The sequence below is a fragment of the Alligator mississippiensis genome, chromosome 3 (assembly GCF_030867095.1).
Source record: "Alligator mississippiensis isolate rAllMis1 chromosome 3, rAllMis1, whole genome shotgun sequence".
NCBI lineage: Eukaryota > Metazoa > Chordata > Crocodylia > Alligatoridae > Alligator > Alligator mississippiensis.
Window position 1 is genome coordinate 8,658,997 of NC_081826.1, and position 23,126 is coordinate 8,682,122.

The 23,126-nt window shown below is 45.4% G+C and overlaps 1 protein-coding gene across 5 annotated transcripts in view; it reads left to right on the top strand.

Moving 5' to 3' along the window:
- TRAPPC9 (trafficking protein particle complex subunit 9) overlaps nucleotides 1-22,282 on the top strand; it is an 839,741-nt gene extending 817,459 nt beyond the window's left edge. For all 5 annotated transcript variants that reach the window (XM_059723710.1, XM_006258702.4, XM_059723712.1 and 2 more), the window contains 2 exons: nucleotides 12,769-12,992; nucleotides 21,592-22,282. In XM_059723710.1, coding sequence (XP_059579693.1) covers nucleotides 12,769-12,992; nucleotides 21,592-21,771 — 404 coding nt within the window. In that variant the 3' untranslated portion in view covers nucleotides 21,772-22,282. The remainder of the gene's footprint in view (nucleotides 1-12,768; nucleotides 12,993-21,591) is intronic.
- The last annotated feature ends 844 nt before the right edge of the window (nucleotides 22,283-23,126 follow it).

A 23,126-nucleotide genomic window follows, 5' to 3' on the forward strand; every position in this document is an offset into this window, starting at 1 on the left:
GCATGCCACACCCCTCCTCCCCATGCAGGCAGCGAGGTGTGTGGGGGTGGGGCCAGGGCAGGGTGCTGCATGGGGCACGTGCATGGGAATGGCACCCCACCTTGCGTCCACATGCTGCATTTGGCAGGTGATGCCTGTGCCCCGCTACCTGCACCCCACGCAGCACCCTGTAGTAGTGCATCACGCTCTCCTGCATGGTGGCATGCCGTCCTTCCCCCACAGTCACAAACCACACCCCTGCATGCCCAGTCCCCTCTGTGGGGGGAGCACAGCCTGGCACTGCCCCTTCAGCCCCCATGTCTGCCTCCGCCTGTCCGTCCGTCTGTCTGTCTTAAGGCTGTCTGTGCAGGCTGCGCATGCACAATTGACCCAGAGCGTTACGGACAGACAGACGGATGTGGTAAGGCTTTTATTATATTAGAGTTTCTCTAGCAATTGGGGGGGGGGGGGGAATAGCCACCTGTGATTTATGATGCAGCATTTCTGTAAAAGCACATAGCAGCTCTGTACCAGAGTGGAGACTAGGTAATGAAGTCCAAGGCAATTGAAATTGCTGACTCCAGATAGCATGTAATGACCTAAAGTAGAATTTAGGCGAGGACACAAGGAGTGACATCTTTACGGTGGCACACGCAAATAAATGCAGGACATATGGATCTCCATGTTATGTTATATCCGCAGCATAGCACCTCCAGCTGTCCAGTATCCCCTGGGTTCGTGCTGCACTGATTCATTACCGACTCAGAGCAAACATGTGTTATGCTCTGAATCATTATCCCCATCTCCTAAGGCTATTTAGGCTTCCTTGGAGGTCCCCAGCTGGAGCACTATCCTGGCCAGTCCTGCTTAGAGATCATACGGACTCCTAGCCCAGTATCATATTGCTGCAGACCAGTTTATTCTCTATTAACTTTTCAGCTACAAAAGTCTTAACTATCAGTACCTATCACAAGAGACCTTTTGGGGTCAGCTTTCTTAGCCACTATGCATCACACCTTCTATCCATCCATCCACCCATCTGTCCAGAAAGGAGAGAACCTGATGTATGAATGCAGCTACTGTAGTGTATTCCCTTTTGAGTCTGTTATAGGTTCAGCTATATTTTATTATAACCTACAGCATTATTGGCAGTGAGTAGCACTTTTCATGTTTTAAACTTTTACTGTACAGAATAAAACTATGTAATGCAGCATGGATATATTTTTGCTTAGGAAGTAACACTAGGTTTCTTTACAAGAAAACACTGAACGATTGCCTTGCCACAAACAAGCTGCAGACAAAGTTTTCAAAGACCTGAAATAATATGTAAATCTTGGAGTAGTGAATTTTCAAAACAGAGGCATAGTGTATTATCCTGACCTTCCAGCTGTGTAGCCATGGATCAAAGCGATCCTTCTGCAAACCTGCTTGTGATGAATAGATAAAAAAAAAGGGTTGGCCTGTGTTCAGAAATCAGATCGTTTAAACAAACTGGACTTGTGCCACAGAATATTTTAAAACTAGTCAAAAGAAGTTTAGATGGTGGAAAAGAGGAGGCTGGTGGGCACTTTAAAATTTATAGCATCTGTTTTTGAGGCTTTGCATTTGGACTACACATAGACAGTAAAAGCTCTGAACTGATTTTCATTTTGAGAACAAATTACTAGGCAGACCATCAAATGACAATGCCTGCCAGAGAAGAAGGAAGAGAAGATAGCTGCTGGAGATCAGCCTGCTGGGGAATTCATCTTGGGAAGAGAGGTGCATGCTAGTACCCCCCAAAAGTAACCAGAACATGCCCCACCCCCAAGATTACACAAAATGAGTAATTTTTCCTTAAAATAAATCTGTGGGTGATGTGTGTTCAGATTTACTGTTTAAGTTCCCTATTAAAGGTTGAAGCCAACCAACCCCCAAATCACAGTTTGTGTTAGTGCAGGGGCGGGCAATTATTTCAGGCGGAGGGCTGCTTACTGAGTCTTGGCAAGCCATCGAGGGCCACATGACAGACAGCCAGGGGCAGATAAATATTAATTTTCTAAAATTTTTAGGGGCCTCGTGGGTCAAATAGAATGGCCTGGCGGGATGCATCCGGCCTGTGGGCCACATTTTGCCCACCCTGTGTTAGTGCTTCTCTTTCCAGCCAGCATAACCACTGTTTTTAGATTTAATTGGAGAAGATTGTACTATGTACAGATGTTTACAGTGGAGATCAAATAGCACTGAACGCTGATCAGGTGTCTGCTGAGGATATATTTGGGAATTAAAATTGGACATTAGCATTGTACTCATAGATTCATAGATGCTAGGGTCGGAAGGGACCTCAATAGATCATCGAGACCGACCCCCTGCATAAGCAGGGAAGAGTGCTGGGTCTAAATGACCCCAGCTAGATGTATATCCAACCTCCTCTTGAAGACCCCCAGGGTAGGGGAGAGCACCACCTCCCTTGGGAGCCCGTTCCAGACTTTGGCCACTCGAACTGTGAAGAAGTTCTTCCTAATGTCCAGTCTAAATCTGCTCTCTGCTAGCTTGTGGCCATTGTTTCTTGTAACCCCCGGGGGCACCTTGGTGAATAAATCCTCACCAATTCCCTTCTGTGTCCCCATGATGAACGCAACCCCTCCCCCTTTTTTCCCCACCCTGTCCTTTCTGTACAATCTATAGCCCTCAATATGTACCGCCCAGTCATGGGATGAATCCCACCAGGTTTCCGTTAGCCCCACTAAGTCATAGGTGTTTAGTGCAAGCAGGAGCGCTAGTTCATCCTGCTTGTTCCCCATGCTCCTAGCATTAGTATATAGGCACTTGAGCCCTGCGACTGGTGCCTTTGCTGCCCCCCTGCTCCCAGTCCCAAGGGGCCCACTGTTTCTTACCTCCTTGTTTCTTACCTGTTCTGTAGTGCTGGCCTCCCCATGGCTTTCAGGTTCCCATGCTCTCTTTCTTCAGGGTGGGCTGTCCTTGTGGGTGCCACATGGTTTGTTGGTCCACAGCTTCCCCCACCCTCATCTTCCCCTCCCCCTGACGAGCCTAGTTTAAAGCCCGCCGGAGGAGATCCGCCAACCTAGAAGAAAACACACGCTTACCTTTGGGGGACAGGTGAAGCCCATCCCAGCTGAGCATGTCCCTCGTCGTGATGTGCGGGTCATTGTCCAGGAATCCGAAGCCTGCCTCGAGACACCACTGCCAAAGCCGCCAGTTGGCTCCTGCCGTCTTCCTCGTCCGGTCACTGGTAGGGTGGAAGAGAATACCACCTGTGCACCGAACTCCTTCAGCACGCCGCCCAGAGCACTGTAGTCCGTCATCAGGTGATTGGGGGTTCTCCTGGCCGCATCATTAGTACCCACATGGACTAGGACCATGGGGTAGTAATCGGTGGGCTTGATCCTGGCCTGGATTACCTCTGTCACATCCCGAATCTTTGCTACAGGCAGGCAGTATACCTCTCGTGCTGAAGGGTCCTGGCGACAGATGGGTCCTTCCGTACCTCTCAGGATGGAGTCGCCTATGACGAGCACTTGTCGCCTCCTCCTCTGGGTCCTCGTGGATCTCTTGACCTGTTCGGAGTGTGAAGAGTGTGGTGTTTCTTCCTGCCCAAGGGTTTCCTCCTCCCCTTCCATCTCCTGCAGGGTCGCCAGGGCCTCGTACCTGTTCTCCAGTCGGACTGGAGAAGCTGGTACCTGTTTGCTGCTACTGATGAAGGGGAAGAAAGCTTACTCACTCCAAATGGCCAAGTTTGAAAAATAAAGCTCTTCTTGAGAAATAGATCCCTTGGGGGCCACAACAGCTTTCTTCTTCCATTGTCAGCATTGAGCTAAAACGGATACAAATTGAAAATTGCTTTGAGATCATCATAATCAGACCAGTCAAGGCCTATCTTCAGCCTGCTGGCCACTGCCGATGACTGATTGAATAGAAAAAGACTGAAAGGATCGAGGGCTAATTGCTTGCTGTTGCTAGAACAATGTTTTGAATGGTGCCTTTCTAATTACTTTTGGAAGAAATAAAAAAACTAACTCTAATTCAATTTTCAAGTGTGTGTATGTGGGAAGGTTGCCAGCAATCAGGCAGGTGAAAAGGATTTTGAAAACAGACGGCTGTTGCTGCAGCTCAGGTTAGCGGTTGGTTATTGTGTCAGATGTCTGACTCTCCTCTTCTCCGGGTGGGACGTTTGCAGAAGTGTAACTGTCTTGTCCATTGGAGGTCTCTGGCTCAGCTGTCAGTGCATCCACAGTGCTTGGTTGGTTGGGCCCTTTCATTTCCTTGTGTTTTCCTAATCCCATCTCAAAGGTCCTGATCTGAAGTGGTCCAGACATCTTGGGTAGGTGCTTGGATTGTAGCGAGTGCTTAAGATACCTCGAACCTTACATGAGGCAGGGGCAAGGGGATTGGAATGGGGAAGGGAGGAAATGCTAGCACAATTTGAAACCGTGACATGACAGTATTAACTGAGAGAGGTAGTTAGCTGTGTTAGTCTGAAGTCAGTCTGAAGGCAGGGTAAATATGCACCTTTAGGCTAGGGACAGACATTACACACAAACTGGTATAAGCCATAGGAATCCGGTTGAAACCTGTACCAGAAAAGAAGTTCAGTGCATGTAAACAAGTCCCAAAATGGCTGAAACCAGTTTAAGATAGATTTGGATGGATGTAGTTTCAGACTTAACTGATTTAGGTTAAACCAGTTTATTGAACTTCTGTTCCAAGTCCCCTCCTGATGCAAGTTAGCTGTATGTCCCTCTGCATCACAGGATGCATTGCAGCTCCTGCTAAACCCCCGCCCCCAGGTTGGGCAGGATGGCCTGTGCCCCCAACTTGTCTGCTCCAGTCAAGCCTCCCCCAGCTGTTGCCCCCGTGCAGGTTGGGCAGGCTGGCCTGTGCCCCAGCTTGTCTGCTCCAGTCAAGTTGCCCCCAGCTGTCACACAGCTGGAACAACCTGCCCAGCCCCACCAGCAGCAGCACGGAGGTGGTGTGGGGGGGGTGGGGCAGACCTGTGTTTCAGCTTCAACTCTCCCCATTCAGGGTCTGCACAGCAGGGGGGGAAGAAGGAGGGAAACTCCCTCCCCCACTCATAGAGACCCTGACTGGGAGGCTGGAGCAGGGGTCCATTCCCCCTCTTTACCTCCCCCCCCATAGCTGACAGGTGGAGGGCTGGCGAGCAGCTGTGGCTGGGGTGTTTGCAGTCTGGAAGAGCTGGGAAGTGTGTGCAAGTCTCCCCCTCCCCCCGCCATCTGCCTGCTTTGGCCAACTGATGAGCGAACGTGTGTTCTGGTCATGCACGGTCCAATCTATGCAGCTTAGAGAAAGCTGTCCAGGCTGAATTGGTTCGCCTGGGAGGAAGGAGGGGGGTGCTGGCTGGGCTTCACCCCTGGCGGCACTCCTGGGTTCGTCACCAGTGTTTCCAGGGCTTGCCAGTCGGCCGCCAGGGGGAAAGCTCCCACTTGGTGATCGGCCACGGATGGAGACCCACGGTACGCCACTGACTGTCTGTACTTAGCTTTATAGAATAACTAAATAAGACAAGATATATATAGAGAGAGTATAAGCTGCTGTGAGCCCAAGTTCACTTCATCAGCATCTGGGTTCCCAAAAGTTTATGCTCTCTCTCTATAAATGTATTTTATTTAGTTAGTCTATAAAGCTGCATATGTGCCTTGCATTATTATTGACTGCCATGGATGAGCGTATTTTCTTGTATATTCAAGTGAATGAACCTCAGGATCTCGTTCCAACTTTGGCTGTTCAGATTTGTTATGGGGAATGGGTGAAACATGTAGAGTGCCGCCGATGCAAATCCAGATGAGGTTTTACTGTTATTAAATAACCATTTGGCATTTGCATGATGAGTATGACAGGGAACACAGAAGCAATACGTTTCTATGAATCTCTTTTGTTTGGATTTATTCAGCTATGCCAACACTGCGGGACCTCGTAATGGACAAACACACACAACCGCCCCGGTTTCTCTGTGTGTAAATAATCCGCACCATCAGTTTGGGAAATGAAAGGGAAATGCTCTACACAAGGGAGACAAAGGCAATGCTTGGGTTTCATTGTTGAATAGGATATGTAATAGTGGAGTTCAAAAGAGCTTGGCGTATTGGAGGAATACAGCCTAGTAGCTGAGAGCTCCTCTCTCAAACCTGCCTACTCAACCTGAAATAAGAAGCTGTCTGAAGCTGTTTCTGACTCGACGCAGAACACAAGAAAAGAGGGGCGCACGGTACTTGCCTCATCTAAACCTGCCGGACAGGAGAATCAGCTTGTATTGCCTGCTGGCTTCATTTGTAGTAGGATTTCTCTCCATTCGGATCTTTCCTTGCCCTTTTTTTTTAAATATAATCAGGGCTGAGTGAAACTGTTCATCGTATTGGTAAATGGGGGTTTTTATTTCCCCACCCCCTCCCTGCACTCTTGAATTTCTTTCGCAATCCTACATAAATGTTACTTCCTGGAAAGACAAGGAAGAACCAGCTCCAGCCTGCATTGCTAGCACTTTGAGTGCTCTGCTAGCTGAATTAGGGGCAAAGCTGGCATGGCTCTATTTTTAATCATCACGTTATACTGTGTACACAGAATAACTGAATCACTCCGAGAGCCTTTCGCTGCGGTAACTCCAGCTTGGGATCTCTCACATTGGCTTTTCTCCCTCCAAATAGCTTGATGCATCTTATCGAGAGAATTCCCTGCTCTTGCTGTGCCTCTTCTCTTTTTCTCTAAGCATTGCTCTTGCCCTGTATTCAGACCTGAATTAGCACACCAAGCCTTCCTTGCACTCGTATGACAGCATTAGAATGAGAAACTTAACAAATAAAAGCCCTGCAGCTACCAGATGACAGCTGGACAGGGCTTGATTTTGTAGGCTTGAAAATCAGTTTGTATCAGTCTAGTGAATGAGTTGATTTGCTCCTCTGGGCATCTGGTGCTTTAAAATTTGTTAACTTTCTCATTTGTACCAACCATTCTCTCTCTGAGATGTTTGCTAAAAGTCCCAGACCAGCTTTTCAGCTACTGTGCGTTGGGAAGGAGTAAGAGCAGCTAAACGAGCTGAGTAGCTGGTGCCCTTAGTCTAAAACAATTGTTTAGTCAAAATCTCTCTGCCTCCTTCCCTCCTCCCCTCTGCATAGGGATTAAAAGAAGTCACCGATTCACAATAAAAATGTTTCCTTAAAACTTGAGCAGTGAGTATAAACACTACTAGAGTGTATTTTCATTCAGGATAAATGTTATGATACCCGTTTGTGTGCTGCTTGCCAAGGTAAAGTTTCCTATCGGTGCACGAGGAATTATAGGAGCAAATCCAGTTAACCATGACTCAGAACTCTCAACGTGCAGGTTGAAAAATTGAGCTCTGAGTTGTCAGAGCTCATTTAGCCACTTTGCCGAAATTAAGCAAATGGCAAGAGTGTCTGTGGCCTGCTCCTTACTGCATGCGAATATGCTCCGATATAATGACACCAAATGGATGCAGGTTTTGAGCTGGTATTTGTTTAAAAGTTCAAGGTCTTTTGCTCCCCTGTCCTTGCCAGTGATGAGAAATAACATTTTTCAGTGATATAACATCTTTCTTCTGAGAATGTTAGAGCATTTTAGAAGTATCCATTTACCTTTGTTAAGGTCTTTGAGAGCCTTGGAAGAAAAGTACTATATGAATTCTGGAATTTGGTATTTAATATAATGCTGTCTTGTAATGTTTCTGTAGTCTACATCAGTGTACCAGGTAAGATAAAGGGTGGTTTTCCTTCTGTACAGAAGGGTGAGCTCTTGAGAGCCTGCTAGCCCATGCTGTGGATCATCACTGTGAACTCTGACATTCCTGCTCTACAAAGATTATCCCCCAGAGAAAATTCATTGCAGTCACCCCTAGCTCAGCATTGGGTACACACTAAGAAACTTTCCTGAGGTGTATCACATTCGCTGCAGCAGTCCCCAATTCAGTCTAGACCTTTGGGCTAGGGAAAGATTCAAAAAGCCTGAGCCTGAATTGATTCAGTCTTTGCAGGTTAATGTAACCTGGGTAGGCTAAATCACTTTATAACCTAGAAATGCAGGCACATGCCTGTAGTGGCTCAGGCTAGAAGCCAGGAGGCGCTAGAACAGCCCTCCCTTCCCTTGCACAGGGCTGAGCTGAGGGGAGCATGGCCAGGCCCCGGCAGGACACTGTGATTAGGGAGGGTCCCCCCTGCCTTGATAACAGGGGCATTTATCAGCATTTAACACCCCATCAGAAAACAAAGCTTTGCTCTTACAAGCTCTTCTTAAACGGCGTTTTCCAAAGAAAAATGCATACTAATCTCTGGCTTCTTTACCATTCATTCCATCCAGGAAGAGCACATACTAACTGCAGGATGCTTCCTCAGCCTGATGAATGGTTTTTAAACCCAAAAGCTTGCTAGGAATTTTTTTTTCCAACTATTTACTTGATCTAATAAAAGATATCAGATTTACCTTTGTCTGTCTTTCCCAAAGGAAAGACTGCGGGGACATTACCATCTGAGCTGTTGATTAGCTCCAAAAAGCCATAAGTAGACACTGTCCTGTCTGCATTACACAGGCACCTCTCAGCATTAGCTAGCAGACCACATGCTGGCTACACTCCTGCTATGGAGCAGAGAGCCCCGCCTAGCCCAGAGAGCATGCTGGGATGCTGGGGGTGTCTGGTTTAGCTTAAACCAGCAAGGCTGTTCTGGGACACACATTGCATAAACCGGTTTGACCCAAATCAGTAAGTCTGATACTACATTCAACCAGGTTTATCTCAGACTGATTTCAGCCATTTTCAAACTGGTTTATGTGCAGTGAACATTTTTTGTTACAGTTTTAAACCAGGTTCTAATCACTTAAACCGATTTGTGTGTAATGTCTGTTCCTAGCCTTGTAGATGCACCATAAATGCTCACGTATGGGCATGCAGGAATTCCTCCTGATCCCTCTATCCACCTAATTTCAGCTGTGCTCATGTGCCCGTTTTCCAACATGTGTTCTAGCCAGTAGTATGATGGTTGGAGAATGATTTAATAATAAAAATATGGTAATTGTTCAGCCCAAGCTGGCATCAGTTTGCAGATGCAGGGTTTCCCCATGATATATTATAGTGCATTGCTGCAAAACGTGTAAAGGTAATTTTGGCAGTAGCACATGCAAGAAAGAGGCAGGTAGATGGGATTTAAGGTTTACATGAAAAATACAGGAGAGACCATAAAAAGTTTCATGCTACCAATTTATCTTAATATTGAGGAATAACGTGGTAATGAAGTGGGAGACCTTCAAGCCTTCATGCATCTTTCCTGCCAACTTGGCTTCACCTTATCACATTTTTTATTAATGCTCTCATTAGACATTTGTAATTTTCCAGAACTCTGATTATCCTTAATCTCAGTCCCAGCAAGAGAGAGATGGCCACCCCTGCCTGCTTCACTAGTGAGCATATTGGATGATTCAGAGCCACTGTACGCTAAAGCCAGTAATGATTCACTCCCAAAGCAGTGGTGTGAGCAGTCTCAGCTTTTCTATGCCATCTGTGTTGGTAAGCTGAATCCATGGAAATAGGACTCGGTACACATGGCTGTTCCTCTGTCCGTGGATGAAAATATGGAAGTGCCTCCATATGGTATAGAAGATGCTTTCTGTGATGAGAACCAAGTGTCAAATCAAGATGCTTTCTCTGATGAAACATGGTTATTTTTCAGCAACGCTTGCTGTAATATTCTGCAGCACAGAGGTGTATGTTTTCTCATTTGGCATTTTGCTGAGAGACTTGGCTTTATAACTACAAATGTGCAAAGTGCTTCTGGAAGTGCAGGAAATCATTAGTCTCTGTGCACATATGCACACGTATGTGTGCACCCCCTCCCCCCCAACAACGTTAAGCATATTGATTTTTAGGCATACGAAAGAAAATTAATTTGTGGGAGGCAGGCTTAATTTCCTCACCTTCTTGGTGGATTTTTATCTGTTCACTTAAGGATGCTGTAAAGCAACCTTCTGAGCTATTATTAGATCCAAAGGTGGGTACAGAGGGCAGAAGGCTTCATCTCTAATTCCTGCAGCAGAACACGGTGTTTAAAGCTGAAAAAGACAAGATGATAAGCAGCTTTACAATGAAGATCCCTCCACTAAGGTCATGGAGTGTTTCTGAAAGTTCATGTGAGCCAGAGGCAATGTTTGGGGCTAATGAGGTGCACAGCTGCAAGGCCCTGGGGATAGAGGAACCAGAGTAAAGAGAATTTTTAAAGAATGAAAGCACTTCCCTCAAAGGCTTAAAAGCATCAACTGATACAAACCTGATTGCTTGGGCTGAAAGAAAGCAGCTGGAGAGCGTAAACATATGCACATGCTCAGGTACACTCATAGATATTTGCATTAAAAAAATGTCAGTTAAACTTGGAGCTAAATAAATCACTTTGTAACCCAGAAATGCAGGCACATACCTGTAGTGGCTCAGGCTAGAAGCCAGGGGGCACTAGAGCAGCCCTCCTTTCCCTTGCACAGGGCTGAGCTGAGGGGAGCATAGCCAGGCCCCAGCAGGACACTGTGATGTTGCTAGCCCACAAGTCATGTGGCTAGCCCACCCTGAAATGTCCTGGGAAGTCCTGTATATGGCAGCTTGATTACACAGGAAAAGAGACCCCATCCTGTATAGGTTTAGGGTGTCAAGAAAAGAAGGAATATGTTGCCCTATCTTAATATCCTGAGAAGGCTGGCTGTGACAGCAGGTCTTCTCCCTGTCTAACCTAAGCATCCTATTTGAAATGGAAAGGTTTTGAATCAGTGGGTGTCATTTTTGACCCCCCACCACTGAAATGCTTCTGAAAAAATGGCATTTTTAATCTCAAGAGTATGAGATCCTTTGTTGTCAAAGCAATTTCTGCTCTGCCGGTTGTACCTTCCATATACCAGACCCGTGGCTGCCCCTTTGGCTGGGTAGCTGTGGTCAGAATGAAGTTTAGAGATTGCTTCCACTTTTGATGGATCAGCCTGTCATTTGCTGAGTGGGTCTGTCAAAAAAAATGTTAATTCTCGACCTCATTTCTTCATCCTTTACTATTTTCTTTGCATCAGCATTGTTCATTCAGCTCTCCAGGCTCAAAGGGCACCAGAGGAACACGTATCATGGAGCTCTCCAAGTTCCAAGTCAACAAGGCAAAAATCAAAACCTTGCTCTTGCATAGATTAAGCTCTCTTTGAATTGGAACAGGCCCGCAAGTTCCTGAGACATAAAAAGTGAAAGAAAAAACCTTGAAGAAATGGAGGGTCCATTGCAGTTGATGCAACTGAAATGCTCGGTGTAGAAGAGTAACTGTGAGTCGCATAGTGCTTCTTGCATGGAACAAAGTGGATTAATGGAACTGGGCTGCCCCATGAGTGTGTGATGATGTCCTGAGGATATGCATCTGCTCTGAATATTATCTCTCTTGCGTGTGCTCAGAGCTCTCCCTTATCTCTGGCCAAGAATCTGTTGTGAAGTAGAAATGCTACTGTATCTACAGAGCATCAGAAATCAACCTCCTCTGTGAATGGCAGCAATGCTGCACGACTGGAAACCCTTTCAGAGTGGGCAGTTGCACTAGCAATTTCAGCTTTGTGTGAGCTGTGAATCATTTCATCATGGAATAAGCAAATGGGCATTGGTAGTGGCTACACGACTGTGCTTGCAGTTGGTCCAGCTGTAGCCAGTTTAGAAACATTGTTATCCCAGTGAGAAAAGGACATAAGTGAAGCAGAAAGAGGAATCTCAGTATATGAAATCTTGTGCAGTGAGTTGACGAGGTTTGGTTAGCGCCGTATCCTTTAAAAACCTTGTTTTTCTGTATTAATTGGATAGTAATGGACATATTGCCTTGCACATTCCAACAGCGCCTGTCCTGTGAAAGGTCACCTCTTCACTAAATGATTTGTCTTTAACTGTGACACACATGCCTGTGGGTGTCTCGTACCGGCTCTGTAACCAGCCATGGCTTGTATTTACAAGCCTTGCTTATAATTGCTTTCCTCACTCCTTCACCTGACTGCATGCTTCTTCTTGCTTGATGTTTATGAGGAGCATAGAAAAGGGTGGAATGTGGTGCAGATGGGGCTAAATCGTGGCTTGCCCTGGCTGAGACTCAAGGAGGTGACTTCCACAAAAAACAGCAAGGACTATGGCATGGAAGGCGCACTGGCAGGGCTCTGACCCTAACACAGGGGTGGGCAATTATTTTGGGTGGAGGGCCACTTACTGAGTTTTGACATGCCATCGAGGGCCGCATGACAGGCAGCCAGGGGCAGGTAAGTATTAACTTTCTAAATTTTTTAGGGGCCCCACAAGCCGCATTTTGCCCACCCCTGCACTAACACAAGTCAATCAAATTGGTTTGCCAGTTATTCATGCCGAATGGATCTGCTGGCCTTTGCTTATAGAGGAGTATAACAAATGGGTTTTGTGCCTTCGTAGTGGAGAGTTAACCGCTGTTGGATAATGGACCACTGTTCAAGGTGCTCTCTGAAGGCCACTCCTGAATCCTCCTTCACTAGCAGTAGAGATCCCATGACTTTTTTTTTTACAGGAGACAAGGCAATCACAGGTATCCCAGATACGTTTTGAACTTCCATAATGACTAGTAGCTTCCTAAAACTCCTGAAGACGCAGAGGTGCACCAACACAGCATTTGTTTCCAGTTTTCTAATCTATATACTCCTGTCTGCTGTTGCCCAGGCATGCTTTAGGTTTCTCATGGAGATCAAATGAAGTATTCAGCTCCTAGAGGAGACTCCCTAAATCACGTGAAATGTATTTTTTTTGTCTTCCAGATATATCGGTGGATGGAAAGTTCTGTGACTGTGATGTTGTGGTGGACTGCAAGGTTGGGGACCCCATCCCCCTGGAGGTGAAACTCACCAACTGGAGCAAACACAGCGTGGGCCCGTTTGCTCTCACTGTGACCCCGTACCAGGATTACCAAAACGGAGTGCACAACTATGAGCTCCATGATGCCATCACCTTTGTGGGATCCAACACCTTCTATATCGATTCCGTGAGTCTTTTATTTAGATTATTGTATCAGTCCCCTGCACGACACGCACACAATTACAAACAAATCTTTGTGCAAAATAGGCTGCGGACATGTGTAGCTTTGTATTAGTGAATGAGTTGGGGTGGGTGGGGACTGAATGTTTTTATTTGGTCATCTAGAAGGTAGTAGAGCAGATGCAGCAGCAGGGAAGATTTCCTCATGCTGTCCGGACAGAGTCACCTTATCATGACCTTGTGGGACCACCCAAAGGGGAGTTCAGCTTCGTGTGCCCATTAAATGCTAGTATTCTCAATGAGGTCACCAACAAGGGACATGATGATTTGTACTAACTGCTGAATTGAGGGGCCTTGGTAGTTCAGTGCATGCATTCAACAGGCTTGACCGTGACAAAAGATCAGAGTTGACAAATGGTCCCACCTGGTGCCAGAGTGACTGGGTTTGAGGATGTAGAAAATTGTTTCCATAGAATAGTCTAAGATAATTGGGCACGTCTACATACGGTCCAGGGGTTGGGGGGGTGAGGGCGGCACGGCACTTTAATTAGAGGAGCACTGAGAGCTGCCCTAATTAAAGCACTGCCACATCTCCTGTATTAGTATCCCTGGCCTTAAAAATGGTGATGGCTTGTTCGACGAGCTTTAGTTCAAGTGCCCCCACCACCATTTTTAAGCACAGGAACGCTGGTACACGAGATGCAGGAGGCTGCTGGAGTGTGGACATTGCCATGCTTCAGCAGACTCAGTGAATCGAGTCTGCTCTGACGTGCTGGAATTGCAGCGTGTCGGAGCAGCCTCTGTGCTTGTGAACAGGCACCCATTGAGACAACGGGACATTAAAAAGCTATCGTATGGTGAGAGCTTTTGGCCACTACCAGTCTGGCCAGATCTGAGGGTAGAAACATATGTCACCTTTGGTTGCTTTTTTTGCCACCTTAAAAATTGTAATTGCAGCACAAAGCAACAGCAAATAGACGTACATACCTGTTGTTGCACCACAATGTGACAGTCGCAAAGCATAGTAATAAATTGTGCTGCTTTATTGCATCAGACACCTTTTTGCAGCAGAAGAGCATAGGGAGCCAGAGCTGCCTGCACTCTTATGCTGCCCCAGGCAGGTGCTCCCTGGGCTTGAGAGGCTCAGTCCCACACATCCCAGAAATTCCTGCACAAGATCAGGCCTCTCGAGCCTGAGGAGTGCCCGTCTGACTTAACCTGGTTACAGAGATACGCCGCTGGCAATCTCTGTGGGGGTGCATCTGTGGCAGGAGGGGAAAGGCTTCCAGTGACACACCCCTGGCAAGCTCTAGGACCCTTGAAGATTGGTGGAGGTGTATCTCTGGAAGCAAGGAACCATGTTGCCTGTTGTCCCTCAAGATCAACAGGAGAGACGGTGGCAGGTGACTTGTGTTACGCCCAATGAAGCTGATCCACTTCATTTGGGGATGTCTGTTTCAAGCCTGAGTCAGTAACCTGGGCAGCATAAATGTGTTACATTTCTACCGGGAGAATCGCCCTTCTCCTGATAGGAACTCGAAGTGTACAAACATGCACACAGTTTCTCCCAGACTAAAAATGATGGGAGAGTTAACTCAACTACAACCTGGTAGAAGTGGCTTCCAGGAGCATGAATACATGTACACTTACCCTTGCAATAGAAGCTTCAGCACCATCCCCCAGCATCCCATCATGCATTGCTCTGCCATTCCTCCCCCCACCCGCCCACTCCAAAAGGAGACAGTCTATGACTTGGGCTAGACTCCACTGCTCCAGGTGAGCATGGAGCAAACTCCTGCCCCTGACTGCCTTGGGGCCAGGAAGGCCCAGCACCTTTCACCAGCCCCACACTAAGCTGCAGGGAGATGCAGGGTGCTGAGACAGCTGTGTCCCCTGCACATGATTCAGACCTAGACCCCTACACTCCTGAGACCCATACATCCAGACCCCCGGCCCTGAGCCCTGGACCTAGACCTCTGTGCCACTGAGACCCAAACTTAGACCCCCACATCCCTAAGACCCAGACCCCAGATCCAAACCTAGACCCAGACATTGACCCGCCTGCAACTGGTAAGAGAGAAGATGCACTCTGGGTCTCCTGTCCTAAAGCTTCCTGCAGGGAGGGAGGAATGTGAATGGTGATCAGGATTACCCAAGGGAGCATGGTCCCCTAGGGTGGTCAGCCACTCAGCGCTGTCCTGTGCACTCAGCTGTTCTCTGCAGTTTCAAGGGAGCCTGCAGAGCATGCTGAGATGCATGTACAGGGGTCCCCTAGTTGCATGCCCAGCCCCTCTAACATCTGTCTGCTGCTTTCCCGATATGTCTGTCTACTGGGAGAACAATATCAGAAGACTTCTCGTGTTTCATTTGAACGCTTGTATGTGGTTGTAGATAAAAGACTTAATTCCGTATGCCCAACCATTGTTTCAGTGTTTAAAGAACTGTTTTTTTCCACAAGGTATCAAAAATATCCTCCAGACTGAGTAAGCTCATTTTCTGCAAGCCAGTTTTAAGTCAGGTCATGAGGAAATGCCATGGGTTGAAATAGGAAAAAAAAAGATACATGTTAATGGCCAAGATGACTTTATTCATTCAATCCTCACTAGTCTTTGAGGTGCCACCCTGCCCTGCCTTCTGCCTGACTTCAGACTAATATGGCTACCTATCTCATTTAACATACATCTGTAAAGGCTGAGTTCATCCTTTTGCTATCCAATTTAGAAAAAGTCTGAGTTTTAAAATCAGGCTGAAACATCCCTTCTGAAAAGAGTTAAGCCTTCTAACATATTCACTTCTAAATAATTCAGGTCAGCGAGATTTTGTTTCTGAGGCAAAACCCAGAAGATTATTTGCAGATACAATATATATATATATTTTTTTTTTCCTACAAAAACCAAAGGAATGGAAAGAGGGGGCAATATTGAAGAGCATAGTAAGCAATACTTCCACTCCAGTACCTTATTAAAAAAATATGAAGAGAGAGTTGAGTATATGGGATGGATTGCTGTGGACATTTACTTAGGTCTGCTCTTCAGTAGTCAATAAAAATGCGTCTGTCATTACTGAATATTTAAGTGAACCTTAGTCAGAAAAGAATCAAAGGTTAACCACTGGGATATACACAATGTGCAGGCTTTCAGCTATACATCAGGTGGAAAAAAATGTTTTTTTTTACAAAGCTCGCAAGTACAGAATTTGCCATTAATAATTTTTATGGGTGCTAATGTTCTTATTGACGGAGTAATCTCAGTTTAAATGCATCCCTAGAAATCATCAACAGAGGAATTTCTTGACCTACTGCTCTCATTCTGGCAATGCTGATTTTTAATAAGTACTCCAGCTTTTTGGTACCCTGTTGCTCAATTGTCTGACCTGCGAGGCTAACAAGGGAAAAACTAGGAGTCTGCATAATGTTTTCCTACCTGCTGATGGGGTCTCCCATGCGGTCATAAGCCAAGAGATTCTCTCTCATGTGAATACGTGGACAGTCATCTCGTGCATTATTCCCTCAGCATTAGCCCACCTGCTTAAAGCTCTGCAAATTTAGTGTCAACATACTGCCTTCCTAAGAGAATAAAACTGTCGATTCATTTAAATCTTGACTCAAAAAAGGCAGTGAGGCAAATACACACTTGAAGACAGTATTTTTTATGGTGGGGTCAGTATCGGTGCTTGTCCTCCAGAAAGTCTCAAAAGATCATGCGTACTCATGCTTCTTCAGGGCAAGAGTACTGAGAAGTATTTCTTCAAGCAGTCTATGTAATGTTGTTGGAAGCTTTCTCATCCTCCCACAGTGATTAAGTCATTAATGGAAAAAAGGTAAATGTCAGAAACCAATGCCTGGTTTTACAACCAGAAGAAAGCTTTGTTTGGTACGTAGATGCTTCAGGTAGGAAGCAGCGGCTGCCGGGATTACATTAATGTTCTAATCCAAACCTGAACAAAAACCTGGATGAGATTTCAGTGAATCCATATTTTCTCACCAGACCAGATTCTCCGTGGATGTGAATGAGCTCTGTTGAAGATGGGAATGGTGAGCCAGTTTCTATCACCTGAGAATCTGACCCATCCTCTTGACACACAAATGAGTTGATCATCCGTGCTGAATTGAAACGGACTCTTTTAGACCAAACTGCCACCTACCCACCCTAACTTTATACCAAGCCAGACTCCAAGAAGCTCACTAGAGCCACTTTTCTTTAGTTTGGAAGTTTTCTGGACTTGTGCAGAAGGTGGGAATTGTAATCTTTCAGCATAGGATCGTAGAAAAAACAGGGCTGGAAGGGACCTGGAGGTCACTAGTTTTAACTCTCTGCTCAAGGCAAGAGCATCCCAATCCAGACTATCCCATGCAAGTCCTTGTCTCACGTATTCCGAAAACTACACCGTCAACCCTGTCACACAATAACAAGGCATATTGCCCAAAGACACCAAAAGCACCCTAATGTGCCATAGATAAAGCAGGGGGACAATGACCGTCAGTGTCCTGCTGCTACAAGGCTTGTTAAGATCCCTGGAGAGATCCAGGGAAGAAGGCCATGCCCACAAACTAGAGGAAGGTAAAAACCAACATGGTCCTTAGCAGTCTGACTGTGCAGCAGAATTCCTTCCTGACCCCAAATGCAGCCATTGGCCTAACCCTGAGCGGCAAGTGAGGGGCAAGACCTTCTAATCAAGAGCCTCCAAGTTTTAGTCCCAGCAGGAGCACCAGCATGTCCCAGTCAAAACCAGCAGTCTTGGTTACAGCCAGCGCCCAGTGCTTCTAAGGAAGGCGAAGAAAACCCAGACACCTGTAGCAACAGGAGGGGAAAAACTTCCTTTGCAGGCCCATATCGCAACCAGCAAACCCCAGAAACATGAGAAAAAAATGAACCCCGCTCCATGCTGCTCTGCACATATTTTGTTATGCAACACAAAGGAAAATAGTTTGAAGGATAAAAATCATGTGACTGTGTTTAGCTGTGTTAAGATTTAGGTTTGCTTTGAGTTAGGGCGTATTCATTGGCTGGTGATCATCTACTAGTATAATGCAGTTGTATTTGGGTTCTTAAGTCTACATGGCTGCAGAGGTAAATCCACCCTGAAACCAGAACTATTTTATTCTTATTTTAAACAAGATCATCCCAGCGTTTCTTTGCACTTGGAATTACGCTAAGCCCTTCTCATTGAAATGTGGTTTTTAATTTGAGCTAACTCTACTTGACAACGCCTCCTTCAGCAAAAAATAAGATAGATTAAATTATTATCTGCAAGATCATAAGTACCTGTTGTGAGCTATAGGATTTTCAGAGGTGCAGTTAGAGGTCAGACCCTAATTGCTTCAAATGCCTTTGCATTGATTGAAATTTCCTCTTCATCTTGCCCACCTTGTATCTAGCCACCTTAATAACAGTGCTTATCTCAATTAGTTGGTCAGATTCAGCTGATTATTGCTGAATTAAAAACAAAAGTCCCACAACCTAGGAAATTTCTGCAACTATCAGCAGCTCACTTTTTTCCTTCTGTACCTTGTGTTTACCATTATTATTTTTCAAGAAGTTGTGTGCATGTGTGAGAAAAAGATCACAAAAGCTGTCCACTGATTGGCAGTGGAGAACATATCATTGGTAGACGGTCAGTTTGAATGAGCTCAGAAAGAAAATCAACATTCGTTGCTCTTTGACAGGTCCTCAGTGGCCTACGTGAAACAAATTAATTGTGTTAGCACGATGCAACTAAGGCCAATGATTTCTTCAGCACAGGGTACAGTGTCTATCCCAAAAGAGTCCCAATCCCTGACTGGGGCCTCTAAATACTAAAGCATTATTAGCATTAAAGCCATTTTAGTATTTATAAAATAACACCAATTATTAAGAGTGTAATGCCTCCATCACAATAACCACTGTCACAAGGAATAGCCTGAAAACAAGAGGCTGAGGCCTGAGGAGGACTGGGAAATGACTTCTATATGCCTAATTATAAAAATACGAGTTGACCCATAGCTTACATGGACTGTAGCAAGCACATGTTTAAAGGAAGGATTTTGTACTCAAGTGTAGGTCACGCAGCATCTCTCGCAAGCGCTAGTGTCACATTTAAAATGAAAAGCAAACACTGAGAAATGGTTTAGCGCCCCCCATACTGGGGTAAAGGCAGTGGAAGAGGTCACTGTGCCTAGGGATTATTATAACTTCCACAACTACCAACAGTGCCCTTGCATATTCCCCTCCTAGCCTCCCATAAGTCATATGCTCTGTCATATGATTGCTGTAGAGTAGCCTGATTCTGCAAGACTTGGATGACCTTCTCCCAACTGACTCTTGTTAGGGTGACAATATTTGGATCTTGGGGGGCATTGGATTTACAGCTGAATAAAGGCTTTACCTGTGGCCTTACAAAACCTGCTAACCACAAGGCAGAGTGTTATATTAAAAGTAACACTGTGAGATGCTTAGGCAAGTCGTTTTTTAACCATATAATAGTGTTGTAAGATATATAGCTCTTATATCTAAGATTTTGCTTACGAATACTTATGCTAAGCTAGCCATTTGCTTATGCTAAGTAACCATCTTAACCGTGTCAACCATTTTCAAGTGAGTCTGTAAGTTTGTGTGCTGTGAATGAGGTGAAAACTTAGGAATGTGGAAGATGGTACAATGTGGGACAGAAAAACAGATAGACATGTAGAATATAACACATAATTGGTAACAGAATCCAAAATAAACATATGCAAAAAAGTGAATGGTGATTGGTAAAGAAGCCTCCAAAGTCTACCCATTGACCAAAGAAGAGGAGTCAAGGTCTTAGATATGTGCTCATAGCAAAAAGACATGTAAATGAAGGAAATACATAGGCAATTCTATGTTAATCAGGTAAACCGTAAACAGAGGTGGACCTTGAGATGGGAGGAGAGATGGGTAGAACATAGGAGAAGCGAGGGTGGAGTGAATGTTAATGAACATGAATCAAAGTGTATAAATATGGAAAAAACTATTGTTCACTGCTGCTCCCCTGGTTTCATGGGCTGTGTGTCTGCGAGGGAGCTCGCCCGAAGCTGTCTCCATTCTGAATAAAGCTGTTGTGAGCAATGTGTGCTGCTGTTTGCTCCCTGCTTGCTCTGGCTAATGAGTAACAGGACCCATGAGCAATTGGATCGTCATCTCCCTAGTCATTGGGCACTGCATGGAGTAGGGGATCTAACAACTTTAATGACGGGTTTGAGGGTACTTGGATCCTCTTGGGGAGCTCAACATTTTGCAAAGTGAGGCTGTTGGAGAACAGTCATTGGTAAGCAGCCTTGCTCTCCAGTTCCCTCCATTCACTTGCTTTTGACTTTCTGAAATATGTTCTTCTGAGGCAGGGGTTTCACATGGTTGGTCACCGCCCAGAGGCAACATCTGTAGAAGAACTTTAAAAAATCTTTTTAACCTTATAGCTTGAATTGAGCAAACCCTGAACAGGTAAAAAGAGGGCTTAACCCAGGGGTGGGCTGAATTCGGCTCACCAGACCATCCTATCTAGCCTGCGGGGCCCCTAAAAATTTAGAAAATTGATATTTATCTGTCCCTGGCTGCCTGTCATGCGGCCCTTGATGGCTTGCCAAAACTCAGTAAGCGGCCCTCTGCCCAAAATAATTGCCTGCCCCTGGAAGCACACGCTTATTTTTGAACATGTGAAAAATCCCAACCATAGTCTAATAACCAAAGTTATTGCTGATGGGGTTAAAGTTACTTCAGTGTTTTAGTGAATGAGAATGGGATTTTTTACATGCACAAAGAAAAGCAAATACTTAGTGCTTTGCTGAATTATGGTCTATGAAAGAAGAATTTGTTATGTGTATTGCAGATTGATTTCTGGTGATAGGGTTTACGTAATGTGAAGTAGTACTCGGTGAATGCATCTACACATGCCCGGGACTGCGCAGTTGGTATTGGGATACTTTAGCAAGTACTAAATGACTGCGTAGTACCCACCAGTACTGCACAGTCCTAGCGGCGCACTGTTGGTTATTTTTAGACACTGCACAGTTTGTGACCAGTGACTTAGTATCTCGTGTAGACGTGCCCAGTATATTATACTTGGTTGGAACAAGTTAAGCCAGGATGTCTCTTTCATTGCCATGTCTCTCACTAAACTCATTTAACCCAATGATAGTGAATAGCGAAGATTAGTTCCTGGATTGAATTTAGCTATTGCCAAACAGGTAAACGATGTTTAACTGGGTGTTTACCAAGTATGAAAAGATTCAGTCTTTTAATACATAATTTGCTAAATACCAGCTAAAAGGTAGATGTCCCTGGATATTAAGAAAACCTCTGATGTTTTCTGGCAAAGACATCTAAGGTCTGATAGCTTCAAAAAGATCTGCGTTCTAGCTAGAGTTCAACCTCAGCCATGGCACATAGCATGGGACGTCTCTTTTAACTTCATTCTCAGTGCTTCAGTACCGGTATCGTGGGGATAATATGATTCATGGGGTTAGGTATGGGGTGTAGTGAGGTGGTTGTTAATTCAGTAATATTTCTAGAACATTTGGAGATGCTTAAATTGGACGAAACTGCAGAACTGCAAAGTGGTGTTTAATATACTTACTTTATTCTGCTGGTTTTTTACATTGTCTCTTTCAGGTGAAACCCACCAAAAATTCTGTCTGCTTTGGAGCTCTTCTCTTCCTCTACACAGGTGATTTTTATCTCAACATCAAGTTTCATGAAGACAACACCAGCAGGGAACTTCCTCTCTCTTGGTTCTGCCTGCCCAGCGTTCACATTCGTGCTATGGAGCCTGTGATCCAAACTAAGCTGTAGATGTGCCGTATAGTGTAGGATTAGCCATAATGCACAGAAATGCTTGGCATGTCCTCTGCTTGATCCCAGCTGGTTTCTATCTGACCCCAGCCTTTAGCGGCACAGTGAAATGCTTTTAGAATTGGCTGATCTTCACGTCCGTGGCTGGATTTGCTTGTTCTGAAAAGAGCGACTGAATCGAATGCCCCATGTTTCTCCCCTATGTCCAGTAAGCACTTGAAAATCACTGGGGAACAGATTCTTCTCTGATGGATTCTTCTCTGATATCAGTAGAGTTGAATTTAGCCAGTGTAAAGGTCTCTGGCCTGAATGATGCCTACTGATGCATTTTCAGCACCCAAACAAGAGTTGCATGTGAATGTTCAATTCCCCCATCCCATATAAAATGCCTGGTGTGCCCCATTGGGTTGTATTCCCTCAGATGCTGGTTCTCCCTCTGCTTGTTCCTCACTCCCTTCATCTGCTCAGTATTTTAGTCTCTTTTAAACACAATAAATATGAGCTCAACAGCCATGGTCTGGGTGTTTTCTTTCCTACCAGCTTCCAAGGTCTTCAGCAGCATTGATGTGTTTTGCCATGGTGCAGTAGATGTGGCTCCAGGCTTTGTTGATAGGCTAGGCCTGAACCCCCTCAAAAACTATCCTCCTCTCATTCCCTGTACCACTGGCCACAGTCCAGTTACTTCCCTTTGTTTCCTTTGTAAACAGGAACACTAAGGAAGTAGAAAAAACATGCTCCTCTGAGAAAGGTGATAAGCCAAATGTATGACTGCCTATGGCTAAGCCTTGTTGTAAGATTTCCACGGGCCCATTTCATGGTGATTCACAGCCATTCAAGGCACTTGCAGGCATCTAAAATTTCACCAAAGCTAATCTGATCACTTTTATTGCTTTTTACAGCCAGGACTCTGTTGCTCACCTGGGGTGGCATGTAGCTCAGAGCCAGAGCAGTAGGGAGTGAAGGGAGACTCAGCAAAGAGCATGCTCTTACTTTGGTTGATTTAGTGCTGGTTAAAGGTGTCTTAGAGCAGTGGTTCTCAACCTTTTTTGGACCAGGACCCATTTGTAAACATCGTTGGCCAGTCCCAACCCACTGCCCCCAAGCCCCAGCCCCCCGGTGTGTGGGGTGGGGGGATGGTGTGTGGGGTATGGGGGTCCCCAAGCAGCCCCTTGCAGGCCACAACTCTGACAGCCTGCAAGGGAAAAGCACCATTTCCCATGTTTTTCTCCTTTAGAGAAGAATTCATTTTTAAAACTTGTTGATCCATGTTTAAAGTTTGTTAGCAGCATTTTCATTTATTCTTGTGATCCACTTTTTGGTTGTGACCCACGGGTGGAGAAATGCTGCCCTAGAGA